The 27,951-nt window shown below is 41.4% G+C and overlaps 1 protein-coding gene across 1 annotated transcript in view; it reads right to left on the reverse strand.

The window, feature by feature from the left end:
* Positions 1-614: 614 nt before the first annotated feature.
* The window catches only part of SLC12A8 (solute carrier family 12 member 8), a 79,887-nt gene continuing 52,550 nt past the window's right edge, over positions 615-27,951 (reverse strand). Inside the window, exons 7-13 of the mRNA XM_054972943.1 lie at positions 25,369-25,456; positions 13,716-13,862; positions 12,550-13,228; positions 11,110-11,207; positions 8,365-8,482; positions 5,295-5,355; positions 615-1,142 (exon numbers count right to left, since the gene is read on the reverse strand). Coding sequence (XP_054828918.1) covers positions 977-1,142; positions 5,295-5,355; positions 8,365-8,482; positions 11,110-11,207; positions 12,550-13,228; positions 13,716-13,862; positions 25,369-25,456 — 1,357 coding nt within the window. The 3' untranslated portion in view covers positions 615-976. The remainder of the gene's footprint in view (positions 1,143-5,294; positions 5,356-8,364; positions 8,483-11,109; positions 11,208-12,549; positions 13,229-13,715; positions 13,863-25,368; positions 25,457-27,951) is intronic.

Raw genomic sequence — 27,951 nt, forward strand, 5'->3', positions numbered from 1 at the left:
CAGACAACCAAACACTGCAGTTGTGTTTTACATTTTAAAAAAATCACAAGTCACCATAAAAGCAAAAGAAAGAAAACACTGGAATGCAGTGGGTTGCCAGCAAAATCTGGATTCTCTGACTAAATAAAGCATAGCAATTTCATGCTAAATGGCTAGTTAAGAGGCACATTCTGGCCATCTGATACCCCTTTACCAGCATGGGTGCCACTGTGTCCACAACTGTTCAAAATAATATATTCTGCTCAATTTTGACACTACCTTTGTATGCCACACAAGCAATGGACTTTAGACATCATTGACATCGTATAAAAATAGTGTGGGTTCAACTGCAGAGGCGGTGGCAGCCACGTAAGTAAAGATACTTAGAGGTATAAGCGTTTGTGTGAGGTGAATCATGCACAGGCATTGATCTCTTTATGCATCACTTAAAGCTTCGAGGGTTTAAAACAAAGCAGGAAAGCTGCATGGAATGTGTCCATTTGAGGAAGTTACTTCATACTGCATGAAACAACAAAGGTGGGTATGAGCATTCAGTCTTGTTTTGGACACCTACAGATTTTTGTGATCAAATCTCAGCTCTTTTATATTCCTTTATTTATTCCTTGTTTCCCACTGTCATTTCTCCTGTATCTTCTAACTATCAAGTTCTATGTTACAAATTAATAAAATAAAAGAGATGTCATATGAACAATTTACAACAAAAATTAAGCAATTTAATAAAATTAGGATATAACATTAAACAAAATGATTGTACAGTAACTGTGAAAAAATAATCCCTATGGTCTGAAAAGGCCCTAAATCTTTTTGAACAGAACGAGGTTTAGAAGCCTTGGCTGTAAACCTGGCCTTTTCCTCTTTAATTGGAAGTTTCAGCATTCATTAAAATCATTGTGAAAGGGCAAGCCATTTAATCAGGCGGTGTGTCTGTGGGTCAGTGTTTTTAATTGGCTGGTGGACTGAATGGCATGTTTCTTTCTCATTGGAACTGATTAACAAACTCTTCTCTGGTGATAACAGAGGAATGGTGGTAGCGGTCCCGGGAGGCAAAATCTGTATTCTCTTCAGTGAGCTGAGTGGTCTCCATGCCAACTGTTGCAAGGGACGGTGTCACAACAAACCGCTCCTCCAAGGATGGTCTTCCCCTGAAAAACAAAAACACGCAGAACTTTCAGATGCCCCATTGTTTCCCAATACATCTGTAGCTGCGCTCTGAACTGTGTAAACAAAACAAAATAGAAAAAGAATCTGTCCTATGTACAAAGACATGGCACTTCAAAAAAGGATGCAAACTTTTATTTATGACTCCAAGGTTTGGCTAAAATTCATCAAAGTCCTATTCCTTATATTAGATTTTATTTTTAATTGTTGGGAAAAGTTTTCTTCTTCACACATACACTTGCAATTCCAGTTATTTCTCTCTTGCTTCAAAATGCTCCAGTTCTATAAAACCAGGTGAACATTTATTTTTAGTTATATTATACTTTATGGCTAAAAGACTAAAATCATTTAACATTATTCCTGTAACTCCTCAACATTTTCCAAAGTTATCAGGCAGCAATCCAAGGAGGGGGGGTGGGGAATCCAGAAAGCTTATCATGCATTTCCAGAATGCAAAAAGACACTTGGCACTGCTTCAGGACAGTATTTTTTAAATGATCCTTCTCTATTTTGAGTGGAAGTTGGATATATTTAGAACCAACGTCTTCTGCATTCACAGGTATTTTGCAGCTTCTTTCTTACTGAAGTATTCCTTACTGGAGTGCAGAAAAATTGCAGTCTACCATTAAAGCTTCCTTGAATTGCTCCAAAGACACTGTCCAACAAGGCAGCTGGTTTTTACAAGAGGCTGTTAAAAAAGCTCCTATTTTCAGGCCTTCTACTACAATATATTTTTCAAGTTGCCAGCACAGCAAGAAGTATGTTACAAATGTCACCGAAGGCCAGCGCTCCTATATTCTTCAAGTAAAGTCTGAAAACTAGTTGTTTGAAATTATATTAACAGGGAACTTCTACAATTTGAGTCTAGTTATCTTCAAGTGGAGCACTGATATTGGGGTCACAGTATAGTATAGGTGTGGGGAGGGCTGATTTATTTGTTATCAGTGATGCCATGGGAAATATCCAGTAGGTACATGTGGTACTCACGTCACTAGTTTCCTTGACTGTATTCCAAGTTATTGTAGTTTGCTAGCTGGGTAAACAGCTGCATTTTCACAGCAACAATAAACTGTAGTCAAAGATTTGGATCCACAAGAGTGTTTCCATGGATGGAAGTATGGAAGCACAAAATCCTCCCTGGAAATGCTGCTCCTGGAAGTACCCTGTCTCCAAGAAGCAGCATTTCAGGGGATGTTTTGGGTTGCAGTGAGTATGAGGCAGTGAAGAGGTCATGCTCTGCAGGTGGAAATAATTCTATCTGCAGAAATTCTCTGATAGATTCAAACTGAGAAAAACCCCAGTTAAAACTTAAGCACAAGAACTTCCTTGAGACAAAACAGCTTTGCATTTACATTTTTATACTTTCAATTCTAATTTGATCTTCTGGAATGACCCTTGGGACATAAAGTTGGCTCCACGCATATGCAGAAGTATAGAATAGGAAGGGTGATTGCATGCAGAAGAGATGTGAAGGAATATTAACAGGTGTAACTAACATGTTATGCCAAAGTGAAAAATTACGTTCTTGATGAAATTCGCTTTTGTGTAAAAGAAAAAAAAATGTAACAGGAGGCTGACTGCCTTTGCACCTGGTCACCCTGGAAAAAAGTGCTGGTTGATAACAGATAAATTTATGCAGAGTGTGGTAAACAAGACAAACCTAGTTGAAAAGCCTTTGTATATTTTATCAGGTGGGGTAAGTGCTAGACATCTATCATGACCCCATCTGTAGTCCTGGCTAATATCCCAGTCATTATTCCTGATGAACGGCAGAGTAAAAGGCCATTAGCTGGCAACTTCCCCTTACATACTTTTTACCCCATCTCTATGGTCACTGCAGAACTGGAAACCAGGCAAGTGCTACTGCATTTATCTTCAGATTGTGTCAACTTGGCTGTAATGTCCATAAATCAACTGCAGCAGCCACAATCTCAACTGAGGTTTATAGCACATGCTGGGGAGTTGCCATGTTAGAAAGCTTATATAAATACCGTAAGGAAGATTTAAGCTGATGACTATTAGGAAATGCACATACACATGGGACTGCAATCAGTAGAGCATTGGTATAAATATTCATGTGCCTATTCTGCAGTTTGTAAAAAATAAAAGGTTGATTCAGTTTATTTTCACATGATATTGTGGTTTCAGGCACTTCCATTTTAACTGTTCAGTCAGTTTTGACAGAAAATCCAGATAATATTGTTACTACTCCGCAGCATTTCAGTGTTTCTCTATTGTCCTCCCATTTTTTCAGACCTGATTTGTAGCAATTGTAGCAGGGACAGACCAGGGATGTCTTTCCCAGAAGGGAGCAGGCACAGAGACATAGGAACAAGGGCATCAGTGACAAGGACAGGTGCTGGGAAGACTGACCCCTGGGTGGAGGCAAGAGGTCAGGTCACCAAACCAGTTAGCGGGAAGGGTCTGGCCTGGTACCCATGCCATTTGGGGAGGGGTTGTTGGCATTATCAGCAGCAACTGGGGGGGGGACATATGCCCCTAGGAATGAGAAGAGTCTGAAGATCTGTAGAGGGTGGAGCTAGGGCCAAAGCCCAGGGGCAGGTCCAGATGCTGGGCAGAGCATTGTAAGTGGTGGTCAGGTGCTGTTTGGGGTGGATAAAGGCAGGCAGAGAGGCAAGAGGAGTCCATTTACAGAAAAGGGTGAAGCAAACCTCTTCCTAAGGCAAAGGATGTGGGGACAGACAGAGCTGTAGTGTAACCCATTCTGAATAAACATAATTTTGGATTGTGCACCTGGCATCAGCTGAGTTCAAGGGGAGAGAGGGTCCACGGAGTCCTCCTGTGGCTCTGTGCAATGCCATCACTCCCAGAAGTGACATCATTGTGTAGGAGCCGGGAGTGTAACTCCCTAAAGATAAGTGCTGGGTCACCCCTCCTCCCACCGGGAGGGTAAGGGGACCTGATAACCCTAACCACAAATGAACAGGAAGTAACTAAATATGTTGAAAAAAATTTATTGTTGTGAAGAGCAAAGGAACCATCAATTTAATTGCAAATAATTATAGAAAAGAAATGGCTGAGCTGGACAAATGTGTCTTAGTGTGGAAGCGGCCTCATTACAGCTGTTAGAATGCTTGACAAAAGCTGATAAAGTTGGAAAGGAGCACCTATTAGTGATATGACTGCACAGACAAGATGTGAGAGCATAGTAAATAAGTATTCCAAAAATACGTTTTTCTTCAATAAAAGAAACAGTATCTAGTTAGAAGTAACAAAATGTTAAGAAGCAGTACTAACTGCAGTGTAATTGTGAGCTCATGAGAAGGGAGCAAACTAATATAGAGAAGGGTCTACCAAAAGTGAGGATCTACTCAAGCCAAAGTTCAGCATCGATAACATTATTAGTTCTGCAAAATGATTATACGTCTGTAAAAAGTATTTCTTTTAAAAAAGGCACTAGCATTAGAAAAAATGGTTCGACATGTAAGGATTAAAAGCACATAGATCTGTAAAACCACAAGGCAAGCTTACCTGTTAATTCAGACTCAACATCATTATGGGATTAGCTATTGTATAAACTTGGCCAGAACAACAGTCTCTCATTCTTTACATTCTAAGCCTTCTTCCCAACATTGCCCAGGCACAGTAGAGTTGTGTTATTCCTTTAATCAGAGCATGAGAATTAAGCAAGCGACCATGTTGCCTGCTGACATTTCAAGAAAGAGCCATTACGACGTACTTCAGTGCTCTTTAGATAATTCAGTTCAGAGGAATGGCTCTGGAGGTTGTACAAGGCCAACAAAAAGACCTAAATGTCCACAGCTTAGAGAACACAGTTAAGACAAGATAAAATACTGACAAAATACTGTTCCTTTAGCCAGAGTGAACCTGTCACTATGTATCTTTGTAATGAAAAAATAGAAGGTGGCATTTCCTATCCTAGGAAACCACACAAAATTATTACTGCCTCAGTGTCCATATTGACCACGCTCTGTCTTTACTGCTATGATTCCACTTACTTCAAGAGCCAAGGTTCATTAAAAACAAGGTTGGAAGAAAAAGACTTTGTTTACATGCTAGATTTCATCTTGCTGTGTTTTTAATATAACTGAACATCTGAATAACAATAGCAAATTAATTACAAAGATAGAATATGTCTTTTTACTGATACTAACCTGCAGGTATTAATCAAAAGTAGCTTCATCCACTTGAAAAAACTGAAATTAGCTGCAGCACCTTTAGAAGAAAATTATTTGTTTAATACATAATCTAAAATTAGCCTAAAACCTCTGCACAGATCCTGAATAATCCAAAGTAAATTTTAATATTGGTGGGATTGTGTTTTAAGATTTATTCTGTAAATTAGATTTTGGAATCATTACTGAAGAAATTAATATAGATTGTAGGTAGATATTACATATACTTCTTCTAGAACACATTACTAGAATTTTGTAAAAATGCTCCCAAAAATTGAGGAAATTGTCAAAAAGTTGAAAAATTAGTTTATACAAGCACGGGATTTGCAATGACTTGCAGACTTTCCCCTTCCCTACTATATTCTCTTCCCCTGTATCCCCCTCCTCCTCACACAATTTCCACTTTCCCTCCTCCCTGCAACCCCCGTATCCACTCCTCTCACTCTGCCTCCTCTTTTCTTTCTCAGCATCCACCAGCCTACCTTTTATCTGCTCTCCCTCCACTTTCCAGTATATTTATTTTTTATTTACTTTATTTATACACTACCTTTCTCCCCAATTGGGACCCAAAGCAGCTTAATCAGTCTCCTCTCTTCCTTTTTATCCTCACAGCAACCCTGGGAGGAAGGTTAGACTGAGAATACACCTAGGGACCTTCCATGGCAGACTGAACTGACTTTCACGTTGTAGCTGCGGTTGAACAGCAGCAAACAGCCAGGCCTGGGGAGTCATGCAAGTCAGGTAGAGAGCAAGTAGTCTGGCGGTTTCTGCCAGACCTAACCGCAATAAGTCTTCCCTCAAAGGCCAAAACAGCCTTTTCCTGACAGAAATCAAGGTTCAGTTTGCAATACAGTTGCCTAACAACAGCTACAGAGGGCAGTTGTTTTTTAAAGCTGTAGGCTCTGCTTCTATTATGGCGGGGCTACCCCCTTTTTCTTTTTTAAGATTTCAGGTTTTTCTGCCAACTTGGGGTTTTGTCATGTTTGTAGAAAGATCAAAGAACTGTCTTGTCTGCTCATGGCTCCAGTTTCCATATTAAAGTATCCACAGATTTGGCCATGTTGAAAATCAGATATTAAAACTGGAAAGGTAAAGCTCAGCATATATTAAGATGCACAGTTCCTTATAACGTTATTCAGTGTACATTAATAATACCTCAATGTTATGCCAATGGCCCTAAAAATTCTATTCTCTCTCCTTTAAGTGGTCATTTCCAAGGCAGTAAGTATCAAAAATGAAGGTAATCATCCACACTTCTATTCATGCCACTGTGTATTTGCAATTTAAGAAGCGACAGAGTGCAACTGCAATTTAGATCTCCCAAAACTGAGAAACATTGATACAGATGATAATACTTGCAGTACAGAGTTTGACTCATCTAAATACACTGAAATCAAAGGGTTTAGAAAGTTGTGACTTTGTTTAGGATTGCAATGTTGATCTCTGAATACCATTTAATATTATATAGTGAATGAATACAAAAGCTAATCATCTGCACAAGCTCATAGTGACCTTTACCTTGAAGATTATGTTCTCAGTTTACATTTCTCAAATATTTCACTTGTTTAATTCTTAAATCAAACAGCCTCCTTGCTTCTAGTTAGAAATACTGGTCTTCAGTGCTCTAATTATTAAAATCTAGTCTTCATTGGTGTTCCGTCTATGAATAGCAAGATTTACTGATTTTTTTCCAATTGAGTATTTAAGAAATTCCTTTTTAGCAACTATCCTTCCTAATTTATTACATGGTTACATGGAACAAAATGTATTCAGGAAAATATTTCAGTTTATCAAAAAAGCATAATTAAACTGAACATACTAACTGCAAACTAAATCCTACTAATTGCACCCAGACAGTATTATACACTATGTTACTACATACATAAACAAGTTGCAAATAAATCCCACATACAGTCTGGACCTAAGCTCAGGATGTTATGCCCTCCACAACAATCAGACAAAATCATCTGGCTTTGACTTGAGATGGTGGATGTAAGTTTAAATGTACAGGCATAGACTACGGCATCAGATATGTAGCTCCAGCTAGCTATTTTTTTAACAGTTTATGTTTTGCCTAGAGATGTTTACGGTGTGCTTGGGTTGTGATTTGAGCCTAATGCTCCCCCTGTAGGGTTACCAGGGGCCAAAGCAGGGGTGCAGGGGGCTGAGTGGCAGGAGGAAGCGGGGTACTCACCTCCCATACATGTGCTCCTACATGACAAGGGAGCTGTGGGTTGTGCTGTGGGTCCTTAAAAATCGCCTGTTTGGAGGGAATTTTTAATGAATTGGACTTCAGTATGACCCACAGCTCCCCCATTGTGCCCAGAAATGATTTCATTTTCCAGCACAATGGGTGAGTGTGGGCATGTGCACTCCCCCTGGTGCCTTTCCTCCCTGCTGGGCAGGTTAGTGGGTTCTGGGGTGGTAGAGGTTCCACCACCCTGGATGGGCTGCTGGCAAGCCCATCCCCCTGACTGGTGCAAATCAGCTGAATCCTTCGTTGGCTAAAGTTATTAATGGTTCACTTAGAGGATAGTACTGCAGGGATCCATGTTGTTTGGCCCTTACTCAAATAATCTAATGGGCTGAAGATTCCCCCAGCCAGCTATTGATATGTTCCCAATCTTCCATTTGGAAGCAAAGGCTATTCAGCAACTGATTGTAAATGAGCTTCAAGGTACAGTTCAGCTAGGAAGAAAGCACAGAGGGAAGTTCTTCATGAATTCTTCCCTCCAGCCTAGTTATGAAACTCCCACTTACTGGAGGCTTCCCAAAAAGTAAGATTTGGGTTTATCAGATTAAGGCTAAAGTAGCAGAATGTTGGGGAGGTAACTGTATTTTAGTCTGGCCAAGGTTTATTCCGCTTTTTTGAAAACGGTATGTTCTTTTCATTATGACCTCTTCAGATTAGTTTGGGTTAGCACAGGCTATAACTGTATATATATAAATTTAAATGATTTGAATGATAATGCTTCAGCATTTAGTAAACTTCAAGCAAAGTTTAATAAAATCTGAAGCAGTTCTAATACCATGGACTGAAAATACTTACCAGGTGGTAGTCCTGGACTCACTTGTCCAATATAGAAATACAGAATAGTTGCTAGCCCCAAATTGACAAGGGTGTAGATCCACTGAATGACAAACATAATTGCAAGGGATCCTACTGCCTATTGAAAAAAATAAAATATTTAAGATTATTCTTTGACATGTTAACTGTTACCTCTCCTAAGTAATATATTGGATCAAAACTAATCTTGGCAGAATGTTTCTCTGATTAGTCTTGAGATGCCAAACATTACTGGGCATCCAGAAGTGGAGAGAATTACTTATATTCTCAGACTGCTTTTGGCTACTTTTCAGTATCTAAATCACATGACCCTGTTAGTGCACGGTGGCTGTACAATAAAGCCTTGCTGACACTGAAGAAGTCCAGTGTGTAGGCCTCAAATAGCATAGTAAAGATGACATGAAGATGTAATCTGGGCATATGGTATGAAGAAAATCATATGACCCATAACAAGCTGGTCATGTGACTGATCCAAATTTTAAGTCTCAAAGCAACTATACCACAGGCTTGGTTCAGACTGACACCAAACTATAACTGGCGCAGTTGTATAAATAAACGAAGGCAATCTCAGTCTCACACATTCCCCTACTTGTCCCATCATAAGCCTACTAGCTACTTCTAGTTTCTTTCTGAATGATAAGTTTGCCATTAAATCCAAATTGGCAAGCTTTGATTTGTGCTTACCCTGATAAAAAGGACACAAAATAAAAGAGCCGCCCTCAGAGAGAACACGCCAACAAGCAAAACGCAGAGGGCAATAACAATGAAAAGAATATATATTAAAGATATATTCCAAGAATAGTAAAGTGCATATGCTACATAACCATGAAAAAGAGTAGATATAGTGAAAACATTAGTCCAAAAAGTACATAGTAAACTAGGTCAGTGGCTGTCACACAATTTCTCTAGTAACTAATAGTCTAAACAGGGCTGGCACGCCCATTGAGGCCAGGTAGGTGGTTGCCACGAGTGCTGGGGTGCTGGAGGGGGTGCTGGAGGAGATGCTGGGGGCGGGGCCACGCACCACAGAGCTGGTGGTGGCAGCGCTGGCAGCTGAGCAGGAGGGACGGGAAGCAGCAGCTGCTGCAGCCTCCCAGCCCTCCCACACCGCCGCCGCCAGCACACGCCCCCGGCCAGGCGCAGCAGCTGTGGGCCAGGCACGGCAGGCATCTGGGGCAGCACAGGGCAACCGAGCCGGAGAGCTGGGAGGCCACCCACGCGCCATCCCAGCCGCCTGCAGCAGCAATGTGGCTGGCTCACAGCGCACGCTTATGTGATCACGCAGTGATCATGCAGTGTGGTGCGCGAGCACCTGGCTGCGGGCACCGGAAACCCTGGCGCTGCCCCTGAGTCTAATTACCAATACAGGTGCTAAGTAGAATAGGGGAAGAAGACAGAGCAACGATGTCTCGTCATACCAGGTAAGTATATAATACTTCAAACAAACAATGATAGTCTATTTTTCTTTTTCCTTTCTAGAAGTGCTGTAAATATAGGGGTGCAAGGACTCTGCGACTCGACAAGGAGCCAGCAAGTGACTTGCTTAGTAGAACCTTCCCCAGGAGTCGCAGAAACAATACACCTGAGAATCAGCCAGCGCCTTGTAATTACCACCAGAGGTACCACTTGAGGTGCTTGTAATTACCACCAGAGAGTCTCAGTGTGGTGCTTTTTTTCTCAGATGTGCGCATGCAACCAGTGAAGAGAAGGTAGGGGGACCTGGCAACCCTACTGCCAAATGAGGCCAAGAGTCCATCCTGCTTCCTGGAGTGGCCATTCAGATGCCTCTGAAACATTTATAAGTAAGACACAATGGTAAAAGTGCCCCCTTATAATTTGTTCATCTGGTAAACAAAGGCAGATGACCAGGTAGGTTTCAATTAGCACTCATGCTAATACCTCTCTATCCTTCATGGATTTTTCTAATCCTCTTTTGATGCACTCTAAGCAACCAGCCCAGAAGCACTGTCAAAAAGTCCCCCATCTCTCTCTCTCTTTCATAAATATTTTAATGGTTTTAATTACAACTATTAGTCACATTTGACCACACACACAAACAAAAAACTTGAAATCTTAACTCCCGTATGCTTCATCTTATACAGTCAGGGACATGCTCCTAGTAATAAGAATAACAACAGTGTGTTTACATACTGTTCTTCTAGAGAGATTAGTGATTATTCAGAGCGGTGAACCAAGTCATTGTTACTATTATCCCCACAATATAGCCGTGGAGCTGCTTACCCAAGGCCGCCTGCTGAGCTCATGGCATTAGTGGGATTAAAACTAGCAGAGTGCTAATTCACAACCCAACCACATTAACCACTATGCTACAGTAGCTATGCTTTCATTGGGTAGGCTATTATAAAGTATTTAATTTTCTATTAAAACTGGATTATTAAATCACCTTAGGCCTTAAAGAAAAAGGTGGGTTGTAAATATTTAAAATAAAATTTTCTATATCACAATAGCTTCCTGTTTTGAAGAACAGTAAGGGGATTCTAGCATGATTTCATTCCACGCTGCCCTTGACTTTTGCAATTCCATTTCTCCCACTGGGTTTCCCAGCTGCCAACTACTCTTCATACAAGACAAGTACCTGTCATCCCCTGCTGCAATGTAGAACAGAACTTTGCCTATGAAGCCTGAAGTGTCCTCTTCATTTGCTAGGGCCATCTCAGGTATTTTATACATAAATAAACAATAGAAATATCAGGAAGTATGACTTACACCAAAAAGAGAAGCCCAATGGTTACAGAGTTTGGAGTAGAAGGACACTGGCATTTTCTGAATTTCTAACTCTTGGTTTTGCTGTTTTACATTTAAATCTGCAGAATAAGAGACAAAGCCATGACAATAAATCATAACACAGATAGATTCTCAGAAAGTCTGATACTGTTCAACAGGATACGTGTTCTATAGGGATACCCCATGCCTGAATTACTACAGGTGTTCTTGCACCCTGTCTTTGCCGAGGCCCCCACATTTGTAGGCACTTTTAAGAACAAACAGTGGGTACCACCACAAGATCAGTGCCATGGGGGCTGTGCAAATCACAAAACTTTGGGAGGTTCCATCACAAACATCCTCCTATGATCAAGCCAGCTGTTTCTGAATGGGTGCTCCCCATGGGTGATGGCTCTGAGGATCTTCTAAAACACATCCTGCTGGGATTTACACTTGCTATGGGAAGGATGGAGATGAGTGCCAGGAAACACACTGGCAAGCAGCACGGCACCCATAGGCACCATGTTCATGATCAATGGCTGATGATACATTCATACCTGGCTGTAGTTCTGTTTTCTTTATCCTTTCCATCAAAAAAACAAGTCCAGTGGTTATATTTACTTTGCTTCCACTTCTCAAACCCCTTTCCCTTCACAGTCTTTGCTATCACCGTATTTCTTACTAAAAGAATCACCCCTCAAAAAAACCTCCAAGCCAATTTACCTGATAATATGAATGACAGAAGAAACAGAAAATACATTATATATGTAAATGTAAGTAACATTTTTTATTTCCATAATTCATTCTGATCACAAAATTTGAATTTTCAAAACTTAGAATTTGAAATTTATCTTTTTTGAAAATACTATCTGCCAGGTTCTGACTCATTCTGCCAGGAATGCTTGGATAAGAAGCAATCTTACTGAATAACAAGCTATTGAAAGTTTGCCTTTGGCTCCTTACTACACCACAATTTTATAATAAGGAAACTTTTAAAAAGGAGTTATCCAGGCATGCAAAATCAGTACATTCCCTTACCAAACCATAGTAAGAATTATGAGATTAAAACCGCAGTCCTTTCTGCTTTTAGAGCATAGGTATAACTTCAATTTGCTGTTCAGGATATTAAAAAGCTATTCTCCATCATGCCAAAATAAAAATAAATGCTGCAATATAATGTCCATTCTGCTGCACACATAAAGGATGCATACGCAAGACCCACTGCGTAGAATATTGTAAGCAATAAATCTTCCTGCAGTGAATGAAATTTGGGCTGTTGTATCAAAGGTAAATTAGATTAGAATCTCCTGTGAACCATTAAAATAAACTTTATATTAAAAAACATTGCCTTGGATGTGACCACATAAAACAGCTCTCCAGTTCCATATATCAGGGTACCAACGTAATGCATTTTTTTTAAAAAAAAAATCTGTTTCTGTTTACCTTCAGTTTTCTGATTGGGAGTATTTTGTATCTTATTAAAGAGCTGGTTTCCATTTTGGCTGAGCTTCTGCTTGGCTTCCTTAGTTGCAGGGGGAGCGGCATATTCTTCACCCTGATAGCTTGTTTCTGAAAAGCTCTGCATATTTTTGTCATTGCATTCCAGGACATCCTTGCAGAGCTCCTGAGCAGCTGCAGCATTATCATCCAGATGCAAGAGAAAGCTGTCTTGTAACATTTGTTTGGCTGCTTTCTTTTGCCTTCTCTGCTTGACTGATTGGCTAGTATCTGGGTCTTTTTCCTTTGTCACATTGGTAGCACCAGGCTCATTACTGAGAGGCCTAAAAAGTTGATCCATGTCTTTTGTGAATTCTAGCAAGGTGCCATCTGATCTGCATTGAATTATTCCATCTGATCCATAGCAGGAGGGTTTGTCCAGTATTAAAGGCCGAGAACAACTCAGCAGAACCTTGGAGTCTTGTCTGCATAACCTTTTGGAATTCTGCTGAAGGTTGTAGCTCATGGATACAGAGAAATAGGAGTAATCCACCATAATATATGTAAGCATGAAGTTTATGGTGACTATTGGAGCAAGGGTGTTCACTTGACCAATGAAAATGAATGCCATGGTGATAAGGCTCGTTAAGCAGATCGCAGCCACTGGAGTTTTGTTTGGTCCTTTCTATATTAAGATTAAAAAAAACTTGTGTTTACGTGTTGGCAATAATCTGCTCTAGAATCTTTACCGATAATATTCTGCATATCTTAATATGTGTCTTGTACAGCTCTTCCCCTTGAACTGCCTGGTAAGAACCGGCACAGTTGAGAAAGGGAAGGTTAATGGCCTGGACTGGGGTCAAAAACTGTATTAGATTCAGAAGTTTATTGGCGATCTACTCTCTACATAAAGTTTCTGTACTTCTAGAGAGAAGATTGTAGCAAGTCTCCAAAAGTGGAACGTGTGCCACTCAATAAAAAAATTCCCCGAGAATTAGCTGATAAAGAGGGGGTACAAAATATCAGAGGAATGACAAGCAAACTTATGGTAATCAGTTATTATGCAGCTACCGGCTTGACAATATGTAACAGTTAAGTAAAAGGTATACATATCTGAGATTTTGTGTATTGTGAAAAAAATGCAGATAAGTATGAATTTCTTGTTTACTAACCCCTTGTCCAAGGAATGCAAGAATTGGTATCACCTTCTCTTGAGCAATACATTGAAGGATTCGGGGTGCTCCATAAAGACCTCCCATACAGGATGCTAAAGATGAAATGTACAAACCAACTAAGAACAAGAATCCCACTAAGGAGACCTAAAAGAAAAAAAGAGAAAACCTGATTATTTTCTTGATTGATATGCAAGCATGTTTGCTGGAGAAATGCATTCAATGGAAAACAGTGGGGCTTCCACAACAGAGCTTGTATAACATGGTTAAGAGTGTGAGTTGTCCAGGATTCACCGCAGCCATAAATTTAATAGGTGGCTTTAGGGAAGCTGCAGCTACCTCACCTCCAGTTCTGTCTGCAATATGGTAATAATCTGGTATACTTTACAGGGTATCTGAAATACAACATATATGAAAGATATAATTCCTTCCAAATACATATGTTTACAGTTGATCTTAAATTTAAACTCTAAATACTTGGGAAGTAAAGGTGCAATTCCTAAAAACATATTCCTGGGAGAAAACTCTATTGAATAGACCTGAGTAAGAATGGCACTGTTAAGTGACAGGGATCACAATCTGCTAACAAGCTCTCTTTTACAAAATTACTGAAGTGAATGGAAGCTGTTCAGAAACCATTTAAATGTGGTTATTTCAGTGGGACTTTCCCCTTAAAAAATCCTAGTGGACACCGCACTTCTAATTAACAATGTGAAAGCATAATTAACAGTGCAAAAACACAATGCAAGCAAGTATAAACTATTAACTGAGTAAAGCAATCCCATGGAAAACATTCCACTTAGCAGCAATTTTCTTAAGAAACCTGTCCCACTTTCAGGAAATGCAGTGGAGCAACAGATATTTGATTCCATTTACAAACTGGACGCAAGCCTAGACAGAGTTTTATTTCAGGAGGGTGCGCTTACGGAGATAGATCATCAAGCAGAGAAAGACAAAGAAGCCTAAAAGCCTTCCAGCAACGGGAAAACAATCCTATATGCCCAGTGAAGAAAATCAATAATTTGTTTTGTGTGTTTTAAAATTCAGGAAAAAATGGATCTAATTGACCATCTAAATCAAATGTGCTTCAAAAATGTATTCTATTTCTAAAGGACTTAAAGTAACGAATTATCTTAGATAGCTTCCAAGAGCTACTCCCTTGTAACATTGATTGTACTTTTGTAGGACTGTCATTGAACAGATGGATCCTTTGTCTTCCCTTCTGTTTTCTATTCACAAGTCATTTCCTTTTCAAACACTATCAAAACATAAGAGCTTTACAGTCAAGTTCTATGTGTGCTTACTTGGAAATAAGTCCCACCAAGTTCAGTGGGTCTTCTTCTCCCAAGCAAGTGTGCAAAGGATTGCTGTATGAGCCCTTAAACCAACTTGAATTCAAATATTTATATTGTGCACCTTTTGATCTGCAGTTGACTTGAACATTTTTATATGTTCTAACAAAAAACATATCCTTTCCCCCCTTATCATTACAATAACTAAAGGCTTCAGAGTAAAATAGACTTTCATTCTGCATAATCTCCTACTAGACAGACCCGAAACTATATTAAAATGTCAACCAGGCTGCCTTGCCCAAATGTGAACAAACGAGACCTGAATTCAGGCTCTAGCACAGAAGGAGGTGTTGAACAGCATCACAGAGCCAAATGTTGCTACTCTTGTGGTGCAATCCTGACTTCAATCAATTTACAAGGGTATAATTTTGCTTAGGATTGCACTGTTAGACACTCCCACATTGCTCTTTCTGGCCACTTTTATCATTGAAGCTGCTCTTCCTGGCCACTTAATTCTAGCTGTGCTGTTTTACTGTTTTAATATATTCACAAGTAGAGATGGGCATGATCGGCATTACGATAGAAAAATACCCACGATAATGGCGTTCGCGCGATTGGGACCCGGCAGATCAGTGCCATCCACAGCGACCGATCCAGTGATGGGGGGGGGCCTTCATCGGGGCTTGATTGGAGCGATTGGTATCTGATCGGAGATCCAGTCACTCCGGCGCCAGTAATCTATTCCCCTGGCAACAGAGCCAGGGGAATGCCTGAGCTGAGTTTGCCCTCCTTCTGTCACCCTGGAAACCCGAATGGAAGCCCAGCTTGCCTTGATCAGCAGGGCTTCCTTCCAACTATGGAGCAGCCAGCAACACACTCACCATTTGGGAGAAGAGACCCAGGGGAGGGAGGGGGAAGGGGGTGTTCTGTAGCCATGGGCACTCCAAACGTTTTTTGCTTTTTAAAAAAACGGGGCTTTGTAGGAGGAATGGCTGTTTTTCTGTCTGTCACTCTCTGTTTTTAACCTGCTTTTAAAACACTGTATTTTGTGGGAAAACCTCATTCACAGCTCTGTGTGTGTGTTTAAAATATGCTTTTGGAAGACTGGCTGCTTGCTTTTAAAATCAGGTGGGGAGGAATGGAGGATTCTGTCCCTGTTTTTTTTTAAAAGCTGGCTGAAACATGTTGACAGGGTGTCTCTCTCTCTCTATTTGGAGAGGCAGGGACGGGTTAAAAACTCCCCCCCCCTCTGTTCTAAGTGTGTGTGTGTGTATGAGAACGTCCCCTCCCTGAGGGGAGGTGGCTCATCGCCAGGTTAAAAACTCCCCCCCTGCTCTAAGTGTGTGTGTATGTGAATGTCCCCTCCCTGAGGGGAGGCGGCTTGTCGCTGAGTTAAAAACTTTCCCCCCTCTGCTCTAAGTGTGTGTGAACATCCCCTCCCTGAGGGGAGGCGGCTCGTCGCCAGGTTAAAAACTTTCCCCCCCTCTGCTCTAAGTGTGTGTGTGTGTGTGTGTGTGTGTGTGTGTGTGTGTGTGTGTGTGAACGTCCCCTCTCTGAGGGGACGCGGCTCATCGCCGCCTCCCCGTGCCCGCCGGACCCGGCAGTTGCCACCACCACCCACCTTCCCACATAGCTGGGAACAGCAGGGCGCCCCTCCGCTTTGGCCTCCCCAATCCCTGATCCACGGATCGGAAATGGGAATGACCAGTGTGGATTGGTGATTTGGGGTCGTCACCAGCGCCGATCCCTGATCAGCTTGATCGGTAATTTTTTTTGGATCGTGCCCACCTCTGTTCACAAGGCATGTTCACCAGTCACCTTTCAGTCAATTCTGGCTGAATAAAGTAGAGACAGATGTTTGCTGAAATTAAAGGGAGAAAGGGAGGATCCTGGGTATGTAGATCTGTTCAACAAACCAGGGGCAATACACAGTATGCACTAAACTGTCAGATTATCCAATTGCTTAGAGCAGTCTACCCTGTCCAGAGAAGCATTTTTTTACATGAAAACTACAATGGTATTAATTAGCATTCTTATTCAGGGATCGTGTATTTGTTTCCATACTCACTTTCTGAATTCTTATATTCCCTAATAAATCCAATTCCTTTAAGAAAAAAAGTGGGTCAAATTGACCAAGAGGAGTTGAGAAAAGGCAGTGTCTGCCCTGATTAGTACTTGGATGGGAGATCAGCAAAGAAGTTTGAGATTGTTAAGCAGAGACAGGAAATGGCAAACCACCTCTGTTCTTCTCTTGCCTTGCAAACTCTATGGGATTGCCATAAATCAGCTGCAAACTGATGGCACATTCAACCACCACACTGATGTTGGTGTCATTTTTAACCCGCATTTGTATTTAATGGGGAAATGAAATAAGCATATACAGTTATATTTTCTCTCTGATGTCTTTTCTGTTGTTTTTGTCCCCTTGAAGCTGATAGGAAAGTATTTTTTTTGTTCAGTTTGGGGTTTATGCATATTTTTAAAGATATTCTTTGTTTCCTTTTTTAAAAGCAGTGTGAGGCACAAAATTAAATACATAAAATTCTTGCAATGTATTTCAAAGCCCATAGAGCCATCACAAAACCAAACAAACTTTATTTCTAGCTAACTAAAGTGCTGCTAACAGATAAAATGTATGAGGAAAAGATAGGGAGGACAACAAGAAATATAAGCTTCTAGTATGAAAATAAACAGCTACTTCAAAAATAGCATTGCTACCAGTTACAACAATGTGTTTTCTTAAGCTGGTTTACAGTACTAGTGAAAACAAACAGTTGATTGTGTCAGGCTTTGCATACCATTTTAGTCACCTCAAATGCCTGCATTTGAAAGTGCCACTTGACATTCTATTCACAGCTTAGGAGGAAGTGGTCTTTTCACTGAGGTCATCAAAAATACACAGAACTGTTTAATTAGAACAAATTCCTCAAAAGGAACTGGTAATTCTATTCTGATTGCTTCTCAAGTGCCATTACTTCATATCTCTAATCGCTGTTTGTTTTAATTTTTTAAATTGTGTCAGATGACAAATGTTTCTTTAAGAATAAATGACAAATATATAATCATCATTTCTTTCCAATGCAATGCCAATAAAGGGTAATTCTGCCAAGAACAAATTATGTTTTAGTCCTTTTACTACATTTGCAGCACTTTGCATTGCCTTCTCCCCAAAAAAGGAAATAAAAATGTTTTCTGTGTTTTTCGTGATGTATTAAGATGAATTCAAACTTTCTTTCCAAAAGGAATTTGCTGAGTCACTTCTTTCCCCCAAAGGACAAATTTTAAATTCAGTTTCCTTATGCCTTGCTTCCCCCTGTTCTAACTATCTAGTACATTTTTAACCCAGCTCTCCCCACAAAAAGCTCAAGGTGGACATGGTTCTCCCATGTCCATTATATCTTCCCAACAATCCTGTGAAGTAGGTTAAACTCTCAAAAAGCGGCTGGCCCCAGGTTATCCACACCAGCAAGATTTATGGTAGTATGGTCATTTGCATCCAGGTCTCTCGGATCCTAGTCCAACCACTGTAGTGGTGGTGGTTTATTAAAAGTTAACAGCTGTGCATTCCCCTTCTCTACTGAATCCACCATATCCACCATATGGTTTAATATACATTATGACAGTAGGTAGCACAGGACAATGGAGACACAAACAGTAGTTCCTGCAAGATAAATTAATCAAGAGCTGTCTGCTGTTATCTTCCAATGCCTCCTGTATCACAAAAGCTTTTAGGATAATGCAAAAATTTAATACAAGCCTGCCTACACAGTAGAGATACAGAGTGGTGTAATAATGGATAGCATTGGCCTTCGGGCCATACAACACAATTAATGGGAGATCTCTGACTGGATCTCCCAGTGCTTTCTTTATCACCACAGAGCAGGAGGGGGATGGGGTTAAGAAACTAGTGGAAGATGAATTAGTGTAACAGAAATATCCCTTTCCTGATGCTTCTATCAGCCATAACAGAAGAGTCTTAGTACCTTTTCTCCTACTGCAGCTAATATCAGCTTCAGCTGATATGTGGGTGGGGGGAAGCATTTTTAGGGGGATCCCTAAGACCATAGCCCTGATCCAATTCACACACAACCCCTGTCCATTAGCCTGATCTAGTTCACCAAACGAAGGGGACAACTCCCAAACAGACCCAATTGTTGCAAAACCTCTTATGCTACAGGCAAGGATTATCCAAATCAATGTATACTTAAACAATCCACATCATTCTTTTCAATCCATCTTTATTCTTCTCATTTTCAGGGTAAACATTCAACCCACGACGCGTTATGCAGTGAAATCGTCCTGCCTTGCCACCCCGAAAGGAGCTCCCGGCGGGAGATTGGCAACGGGCTCGCTAGCCTCAGTTTTTCCCATTTTGCCACAACTGCTTCTTCACAGCCTTACCAATTGCTTATTTTGACTCTTTGTTATGCTCTACTCCAAAGTTTTTCTGTATACAGACCTGATGTAAAACTGACAAGCTAGCTTTTAAAATATTTAACAAATTAAGATGAACCACAGTCGCCAAGTGACTGGGACAAATGACTACCTGTGTTTTGAGTAGGGCCAGATTTCTAACACGGTCGCACACATGAGGGAGAAAGCAGAGTGCCAACCAAACATATTGTTAGAGACAAGAGTGACATATTCAAATATGGAGACAACTGGTCTCCATAATTAAACAACAGTGCTTGGTATGAATTAACATTGTCTATGCTGTGTCAGTTTTATGGATCTAGGCTAAAGCTTTTACTCCAATACTCTATTTCCTTGTTGTGTGCTTTGCTCAAAATGAATGGCAATAGACAGATAGTAAGAATAGTAACTTCTTCAACATAGTAAGTACTTCAGCATAATAATCAATATATTGCATGACAACTTCAAAAAAGGAAGGCACAATCAGTCTGCTGTCCATACATCCAGTTGCAGCTCAGTTCTGCCTGTGAGCAGTCAATTCAGCTGTAAATTGGTACCTTTTTCACTGGGTATAAATATTTGAACACTATGCTGTACGCATCACATCTTGTACCACCAGGTACAAGCTAGGGTTCTCACCTTTGCAGTTGAAGGGCTTGAAATATACTTCCACTTTGGAGCAACAAATTAAAATGCAGGTGTCATTTAACCACAATTCCTTGCAATGAGCAACTTTCTCTCAGGAACAAATCATCTGTTTTTTTAGGGTGTTGAAGGTAGTATGAAAAAAGGATCAATGTTCATGGTTTGTTTGCCTGCACCACAATTAACTAGGTTTTACAGGTTTGGGAATAGTTTCAAAAACTGCAGAAATTGTTTGATCAGTGGGAAACCCAGGAAAATAAAGCTTCCCAAGCTACTCGCAAGTACAGATTACAAATATGTCCTATTTTAGGGTTTGTATCTTCTTGTTGAAAGCCTTTTCAACTCTCCCATTTTCATTGCTGCTATTCTAGTTTGCTTATTTCTGCATAACATTTTGATCCATTCTAAGACTACATATTATACAATTGATGCAAAGACAACATTAAAATTGCATAGATTTAATGGGGAAATTCTGGTGCAAGAAAGCAGAAAACGGCACAATTTTTTTTTTAAAAACCCCAAAATAAAAAGAATTTAAAAACAAAACAGTGGGGGCTGCAAAATTCAGAAGCATTTCTACTTTCAACTCTATTAAAAATGAACCTTCTTTCTCTGCCTTCTAGTACCTTTTATTACAATACAGAATTTTAAAAGCTAAAACAAGTCAATTTTACTGTGCTGGATCACCAGATTAAGCCTGGAGTTAAATTTCTATAGCTGCATGCTTCCTGTGCTGGCTGGCATATTGTTAGAAGAAATATACTTAGATAATCTAATCGAGTTTCTACTGTAACATTTTCCTGTCAAGGCTTTTTCTTATGAAAGCGTGATTAAAATATTTGTATCCCACACACACAATTCTACCAACTGATTAGGTTAGTAGGATGTCAAACAATATCTAAGTTTTTTATCTCTTATCCTGGGAAAACACCACAATATCTGGGTGGCATCACTTAAAGTAATGGCCTTCCATGAGGTATACTAGTTTGCAGTTCTGTTTGAACATAACACATACAAGTTATTTAATAAATGAATATTGCCGCCTAGTGCTGAGGGGAGGAGGGAGGAGGCCCGCAACAAACTCAGACCACACATTAACTGGATAAAAAGATGGTCACAGCTTTATTGAACAACAGCAAAGAAGGATCGCCGCATGTGGATCAGATCCCAGAAAGCATCAGTTGACCCGTCTGCCAGCCGATGGACCTCAACCCCCCCCAGGCCCCTGCTGGGGTGTGGGCAACCAAGGAGTGACATTAAGGGGGAGATCCAGGGCCGGTGCCAGAGGTTTTGGCGCCCGCGGCGGCGTGCATGTGCGCGCCCGCCACGGCCTGCGTGATGACGTCATCGCAGACGTCATCACGTGCCGCAGCGGGGCTGGGCGGCGCACGGAGGACTGCCGAGTGCAGAAGCTGCGAGCTGCTGCTGGAGCAGCGCGCGGAGGCTGCTCTGTGCGCCGCCCCAGCAGCAGCTCACGGCTTCTGCGCTCGGCTGGGGCGGAGGAGCGCGCAGCGGAGCTGGCGTGGCTGGCTGCAGCTGCTGCTGCAGCCAGCCAGCCCCGTCCTTCCGCCGCCACCGCGCACCCCAGCCGGGTGCACAAGCTGCGAGCCGCTGCTGGGGCGGTGCGCAGAGGCTGCGCCCGGCTGGGGCGTGTGGCGGCGGCAGCGCGCCGGCCCTGTGCAGAAGCCCCGAGCTGCTGCTGGGGTGGGTGCCGCACGGAGGCTGCTTGGCGCGATGCCCCAGCAGCGGCTCGCGGCTTCTGCGACTGGCTGGGGCGTGTGGGGGCAGAGGAGCGCGCTGCAGAGCTGCCGTGGCTGGCTGCAGCTGCTGCTGCAGCCATCCAGCCAGCTCCATGCCACCACCGCCGCCGTGCGCCCCAGCTGGGCGCAGAAGCCGCGAGCCGCTGCTCGAGCGGCGCACGGAGGCTGCGCCCAGCTGAGGTGAGTGGCGGCGGCGGCGGCAGCAACGGGCTGGCTGCAGCAGTAGCTGCAGCCCAGTCATGCCAGCTTTGCTGCGCGTGCCTCCGCCCCCAACACCCCCTCCAGCGCCCCTCCAGTGGCCGCGCGCCCGAGGCCACCGCCTACCTGGCCTCCATGGGCGCGCCGGCCCTGGGGAGATCACCTGGGTGTACACCCTTGGGTAATTCCCCTGCTACCTGGGAGTGAGTATGCCCGAGCTGGGCATGCACCCCCATGCCTCACACCCAAGATTCCTTATCGGAATCCCCTTAACAAGGAGCCTGGGGCGCAGAGGCCTCTGACTCCCCTCAAAAGGGATCTGATCCAATGACAACCGCCTACAAAGTTGTGACAATAAACGACAATTGCAAATACAGGAGAGGTGGGTGGGTGACCGAACGACAGAGCTGAAGTGAAGGGCAGTGGGGATGGCAGCTGGGTAAATACCCAGCTGCCGGACCTGAGTGAAAACTACGGATCTGAGGTCCACAGCTGAGCCCGCCCCCACAGCGCTGGCCAGGGCCAGCTCCCAAGTTTGAATTTTATTCGTCGATGGCCCGCCTGGGAGTTCCCGGATGAGCCATCGACATGGCAGCCGCTGCGCCTCACTCTCTCCTGCCCCGTCGGAGGCAACCAGGTGCCAGGTAAGTCTGGTCACCTCCGTTTCATCATTATAGGACTATCTGCCTAATTCTATCCCCAATTACAGAGGAAATTAAGCTACACAAAATACTTTGCTGAGTATTGGTGGTAAAATCATGGAGCTTGATCAAGAGTGGGAGATTGCCATTCACATTGGCTAACCAGAGTTGGGTGTTCTGTTGCTAGCCTTGACAAACACATCCTCTTGAATGCCTATGGGTAACTTGCTCCTATCATGTTGCAAATCACAGACTTTTCTAAACCACAGAAATCTTGATATAATTCCCATCAACCATAAATTAGCAGGAAATCAAATGGAAGCCTTTTGTACAAGATGCCGCTCTACGACCAGGCTTCTATGCCGTCATGGAATGTCTAGAATTTAATAATCCTCTTACTTTTATTGAAGTTATACTGAGATTTCTGAGAGACAAGGTGATTATTTAACAATTTTATTCTTAATCTGCTCTGAGGTTCTAATGAATGGGATACATTAAACAATACAACTCGGCAGTATTGGCCTGCTTTAATTCTTAAGGTTCTTAACTGAGGATTTATGCTAAGATTTGGTATTACTGAGTTCTGTAAGAGAATGTAAGCTGCTCAAATCAGTTTCCCACAGGATGTTTAAGGCAAAATATCGAAAAAAGGAAGTGCAGGATCTTATATTTTGTCTAGCAATGGGATAATGGCAGTCCTGCAAATGTATAGCATGCCCTGTCATTGCTAAAAAAAACCTCAGCATATAAAGGGAAAATATATGCTCCATTTACAATTTTCATCAGTATTTAGCATGGGCAAATGCAAGTACGGGCTTCCACAATTCTGAGAGAGATTTGCCTGGAATATTTAAAACCCTCCCCAGTTCCTTCTTCCTCACCAACAACACATTCCTTTAGAGCCAAATATGGCTCACATGTCACAGTTTGGTCATTTCTAGTTCATACTGGTTGCAACAACTTGCATTTAAAAATTTATTTTGCATTTTTACATAAACTGCTGGCACTGATGGGTATAGTGTGTTTGACAGCAGTTTCATTGCTGAATATTAACTCTCATAAAAATTCATTCACAGCAAAGCTTCATGTCATCAAGAATCTATAACTCTTTCAATTTGTGACAGGGTTGAGCCTGTAGAATCACTAAGCAAGCAAATATCTGGTTTAAGCTTGGGATCCCAAATATCTCAGCTTCACATTCTCTCTTTTAAAACATGTTTCCTAAAAGGTGCAGAACAGCTTTGCCAGAATGTGTCTGGCAAAATCTCAGAAACAAGATAAGAATTTCCAGTGGACAAGAATCAAGTTGCAACACGGTGCTTGGTTACCTGTTCTTCATGTTCAGTTAGCCTTTACAACATCTTTCTACAAGTTCAAGCCTATAGTCCATATTATTTATGGCTCTCCGCTTCTCATGCATCTTATACTTCTCTACAATTGTATTATATTTATCTATCTGGAGTCTTTACCTTTTCCTTTCCTACCTCCCTCTCATACTCCTTCCATTCAAGCTATCCTCTCTTCAAAACCCAGCAAAGTGGAGACAATGAGGTGTGGTTGGAGACTATCTCCACTCCTGGTGGAGCTGTCCCAAAGTTCAATCTTTTTGGAACTATAGCAAAAATCCAAAAAAATAACAGGATATACATTTCCTAAGCATCCCGAAACAATCCTCTTATGTCTCTGGGAGGATTCCACGATTCTGGTCATTAGAAAAAAATTGATCTTTACAATGCTTTTTGCTGCAAAAATGTTGTTAGCATCATTTTGGAAACAAGAGAAGCGTTCATCCATATCAAATTGAAATAAGAAATTATGGGACATTTTTATCATGGATAAAATTTCTGATTGTCTCCAGTCATTTAAAACCCACAGTATCAGCCAACCTTTTTTGAGCATTGGCTACCTTTCATAAGATGATGCAATACAAAACAACCACACACGTTTGACCCTCTTGTTTACAGCTTTGTTGCCTTAACTTTAAAAGTCACACTATGTATAGCAATGACAATGTTAGCCTCCAGGCTTTGTAATAAATTACTTCTTTCATGACCAGTTTATCTCCTTTGTATTGTAAATAGTTTACTGTTTATTATTCGGTAGTATTTGGAAAAAATTACAAAAATAATTTTAAAAAAACAGCAAAGCATTCTTTGAAGTGCCACAGAACCATGCTTTAGGTGTTTTCTGATAGTTAAACTTTCTCCATTTTTGCAACTGAATCATGATATCCTGTTTTGAGTTAATGTAGGCCACAATGAGATATTATAGAAGATGTATAATTGCCATGGAAACTATTGCTCCACATTTTATATTTTGTGGCAATATCTAGTAATATCTGGTGGTGCTAAACAGCTGTCTAACAATGGTGATAACAACATTCACTGAATCCTATAGCAGCCCCTACTGGCTGTCTCTCTCCAGTCTCTCTATAGCCTTCTCTCCATTTCATTTCCTCCAAACTTCAGGTATCTGAATCTTGAAAACTGAATAAGCTATGCATAGCAACCACATATAAATCCATCTGTATTTGTTGGGTGCAATGAATTTGAGTTTATTTTGTTCTAGTTTTGGAACATTTCAGACACTTAGCCTTCTTTAATTCTTCTGAGTACAGAAATCCCACAACATGCTTTAAAATACATAAACTCATAATAGTGCATTTTCAGACTGAGTGCAACATTTTGTGTGTTTAATTAATTACCTTTTCTGCTATCATAAAATCATAACGCAGTGATTCCCGGGTACAAATGGCTCCCAGCAAAAAGACAAAGACCATATAAAGAAACCACCTGAAAAAAAATACTAGTGTCAAGCTGATGAGGGCCATCAATCTTTTTTTCAAAATTATGTTTGTGCAAAACTGCAGCATATCATTCTTTCACTTTTTTAAACAACATGCTCCAAACCTGCACTGCATGAGTAGGACATTTCTGCTCATGCAACAAGGGGAGAAATTTCTGCAGATGCCATCTTCTCATTACAGGCCTCCACTCCACATGCCACACTGTTGCCAAGGGTCTCCTGATATTTAGGGGTTGTTTTTCAGAGCTGCAGTATAAAAGGGGGAGGAGGCAACAATTCTTTCCAAAAGGAAACACAGTGAAAGTAATGTATGATTTCTCTTGTTCTACCTCTTAGATCACTTTAGGGACAGTTATGAGATCACTCCTGGAGGTATAGTTTACAAAAAGTAAAAATATGCATGCAAATAGTGATAGCAAAATGCTGTGCAGACAGTCCATTCATGCTATGGCAACATTATGGTAAATGTAGCAATTAACAGTACACTGAAAGGGATTGGAGGCCATCACTTTTGGTAACTGATTCCAGCCTGTAATATCCTAAATGGAGCTTAGCCATACCTTCTAAGTTGCCAGACCTTTTGGCAGCTACCAGAAATGTTAAGTGGTGTATGGAGACACACATGACAGTTCCACTTAGCTGAGTTCCACATAGTAACAGCTTGCAGACACCACATGCTGGCTGAGAATCACAGTACCATCTTAAGCAAGGTCACGCCCTTCTAAGCCCATTGGCTTCAATTGACTTAGAATGGTGTAATTCTGCTTCAGATGGCAATGCAAGTCACCATGATGACTTGTTTTCAGAAGCAAACATACTGCCCCTTATAAATCTGCATGTCCATTAAAATCATACAGGAACAACCTAATCAGAGCACGAATTAAACAAGAATAGATTTAGGACACTCTTTGTGATCTAGTCTGCTAGAACCTTTTTGGGAGGGTAATATTGTTTAGTTTATCTTAACAATTTCATTAAGTTGTTTCAGAATCTTGATACTAGACAAGAAAAAGCAAGAAGCATTTTTGTATATGTCCTGGATTAGACAGGGAGAGTTTTTGCCAGTATCCAACCATGCAGTTAAGAAAATATAAGTTTTCTTAAGAAAGGGTGATGACTTCCACTGATTCTTCCCTCCTGCTGCAGCCCAGTGAGCCCCCTGAAATTTTGTTCCTGGGATTCAGTAATTCCTCAGGAGCAGCATAGTGTGTGTGCGGGGACGGGGGTTGAAATGGCAGGTAGAAAATTGGTGGAACCTCCTCCCCCCCTTAAGCAAACTGACTATACGTTTTCAGAATGTGGTTTCCTCTCTTTGTACAAGAAACTGGTCTACATGAATTTCAGGTACCTTTCAGCCCTTCTGAAATCTGAGTGACTTTGGGAATATATCTCCCTCTGTCAATCTGCAGTCACCTACTCAGGTTTGGCTTTTGGTGGTAGGGCTCTTGGGCAAAATGCTCAGTAATATCTCTTTCCCCCCACCCTAAGTGGGTTAGTCTCCTTGCCTCCACCTGCTCATTTAACTCTGGGCCCCATCTATTGCACTACTGCCCAGTAGGCGAGGAACAGCAATAGCGGCTATGCCTTCTTCTTGCTCCTGCTTGCTGGGAGAATGGCCTGAGCCTTGGAAAGTGATCTGCACTACAGAGTTCTGACACTGGAACGGGGGAGGGGCATCAAAAGAGATTAAATCATAACTTACCTTAGTGGCAACTGGTATTTCTGGCCTTCAAGATACTGTAGTTCTTACAAGAATTAAACCAAACACTCGGATAGCTATTATTTATTTATGTTCAGTGCCATCTGTGTACATGGCATTTACTGAATTGTATAAGCAACTGTTACTACTAAAAACATATGAGGTAAGCCTCTGCCATAAGAAGCTCACACTTATAGTGGTAAGTGAGAGGAAAGAAAGATGGGACAGAATTAACAGTGAGCAAGAGACAAGGGGAAACAAGGGATGGATGTGGGGAAATGCACTTAAGTTTTCTTCTGTCTGGAGACAAAACCGAACATTTCTTGAAAAGTATAGGTTGTGAGGAGAAGTTTCATTTATTTGTGTAGAAAATGTATATACCACCAGAGACCTACTCAAGAAATTTGAAGAAAAAGAGGTGGCACAATAAGACATCTTTAAAAAATTTTAGCCAGGACTAAAACAGTAGTTTACCCAAAGCCATTTTCCAAATAGTCTAATGTGATTAAGAAACACATTTCTATGGGTTAAAGATGGCAAATAAGTAAAGAATGATTGCCTCTGATTTCTCTGGGCCAACAGACCAAGCCCTCAAATTTAAGGCAAGCTATTCAGTAAGAAACAGCTCTCTGGAAAGCAGCCAAGAACTTTTGACTACGTGCTACAATCTCTGGCTATCAAAAAAATTATTTATCTATAAACTAAGTTAAGAAACACCACAGGAATCACATCATATGGGCTTCTTTTATCTAAGCATTCTTCCTAAAAACTAGTTTGTTATAG

The sequence above is a fragment of the Eublepharis macularius genome, chromosome 2 (assembly GCF_028583425.1).
Source record: "Eublepharis macularius isolate TG4126 chromosome 2, MPM_Emac_v1.0, whole genome shotgun sequence".
NCBI classification, from domain to species: Eukaryota; Metazoa; Chordata; class Lepidosauria; order Squamata; family Eublepharidae; genus Eublepharis; species Eublepharis macularius.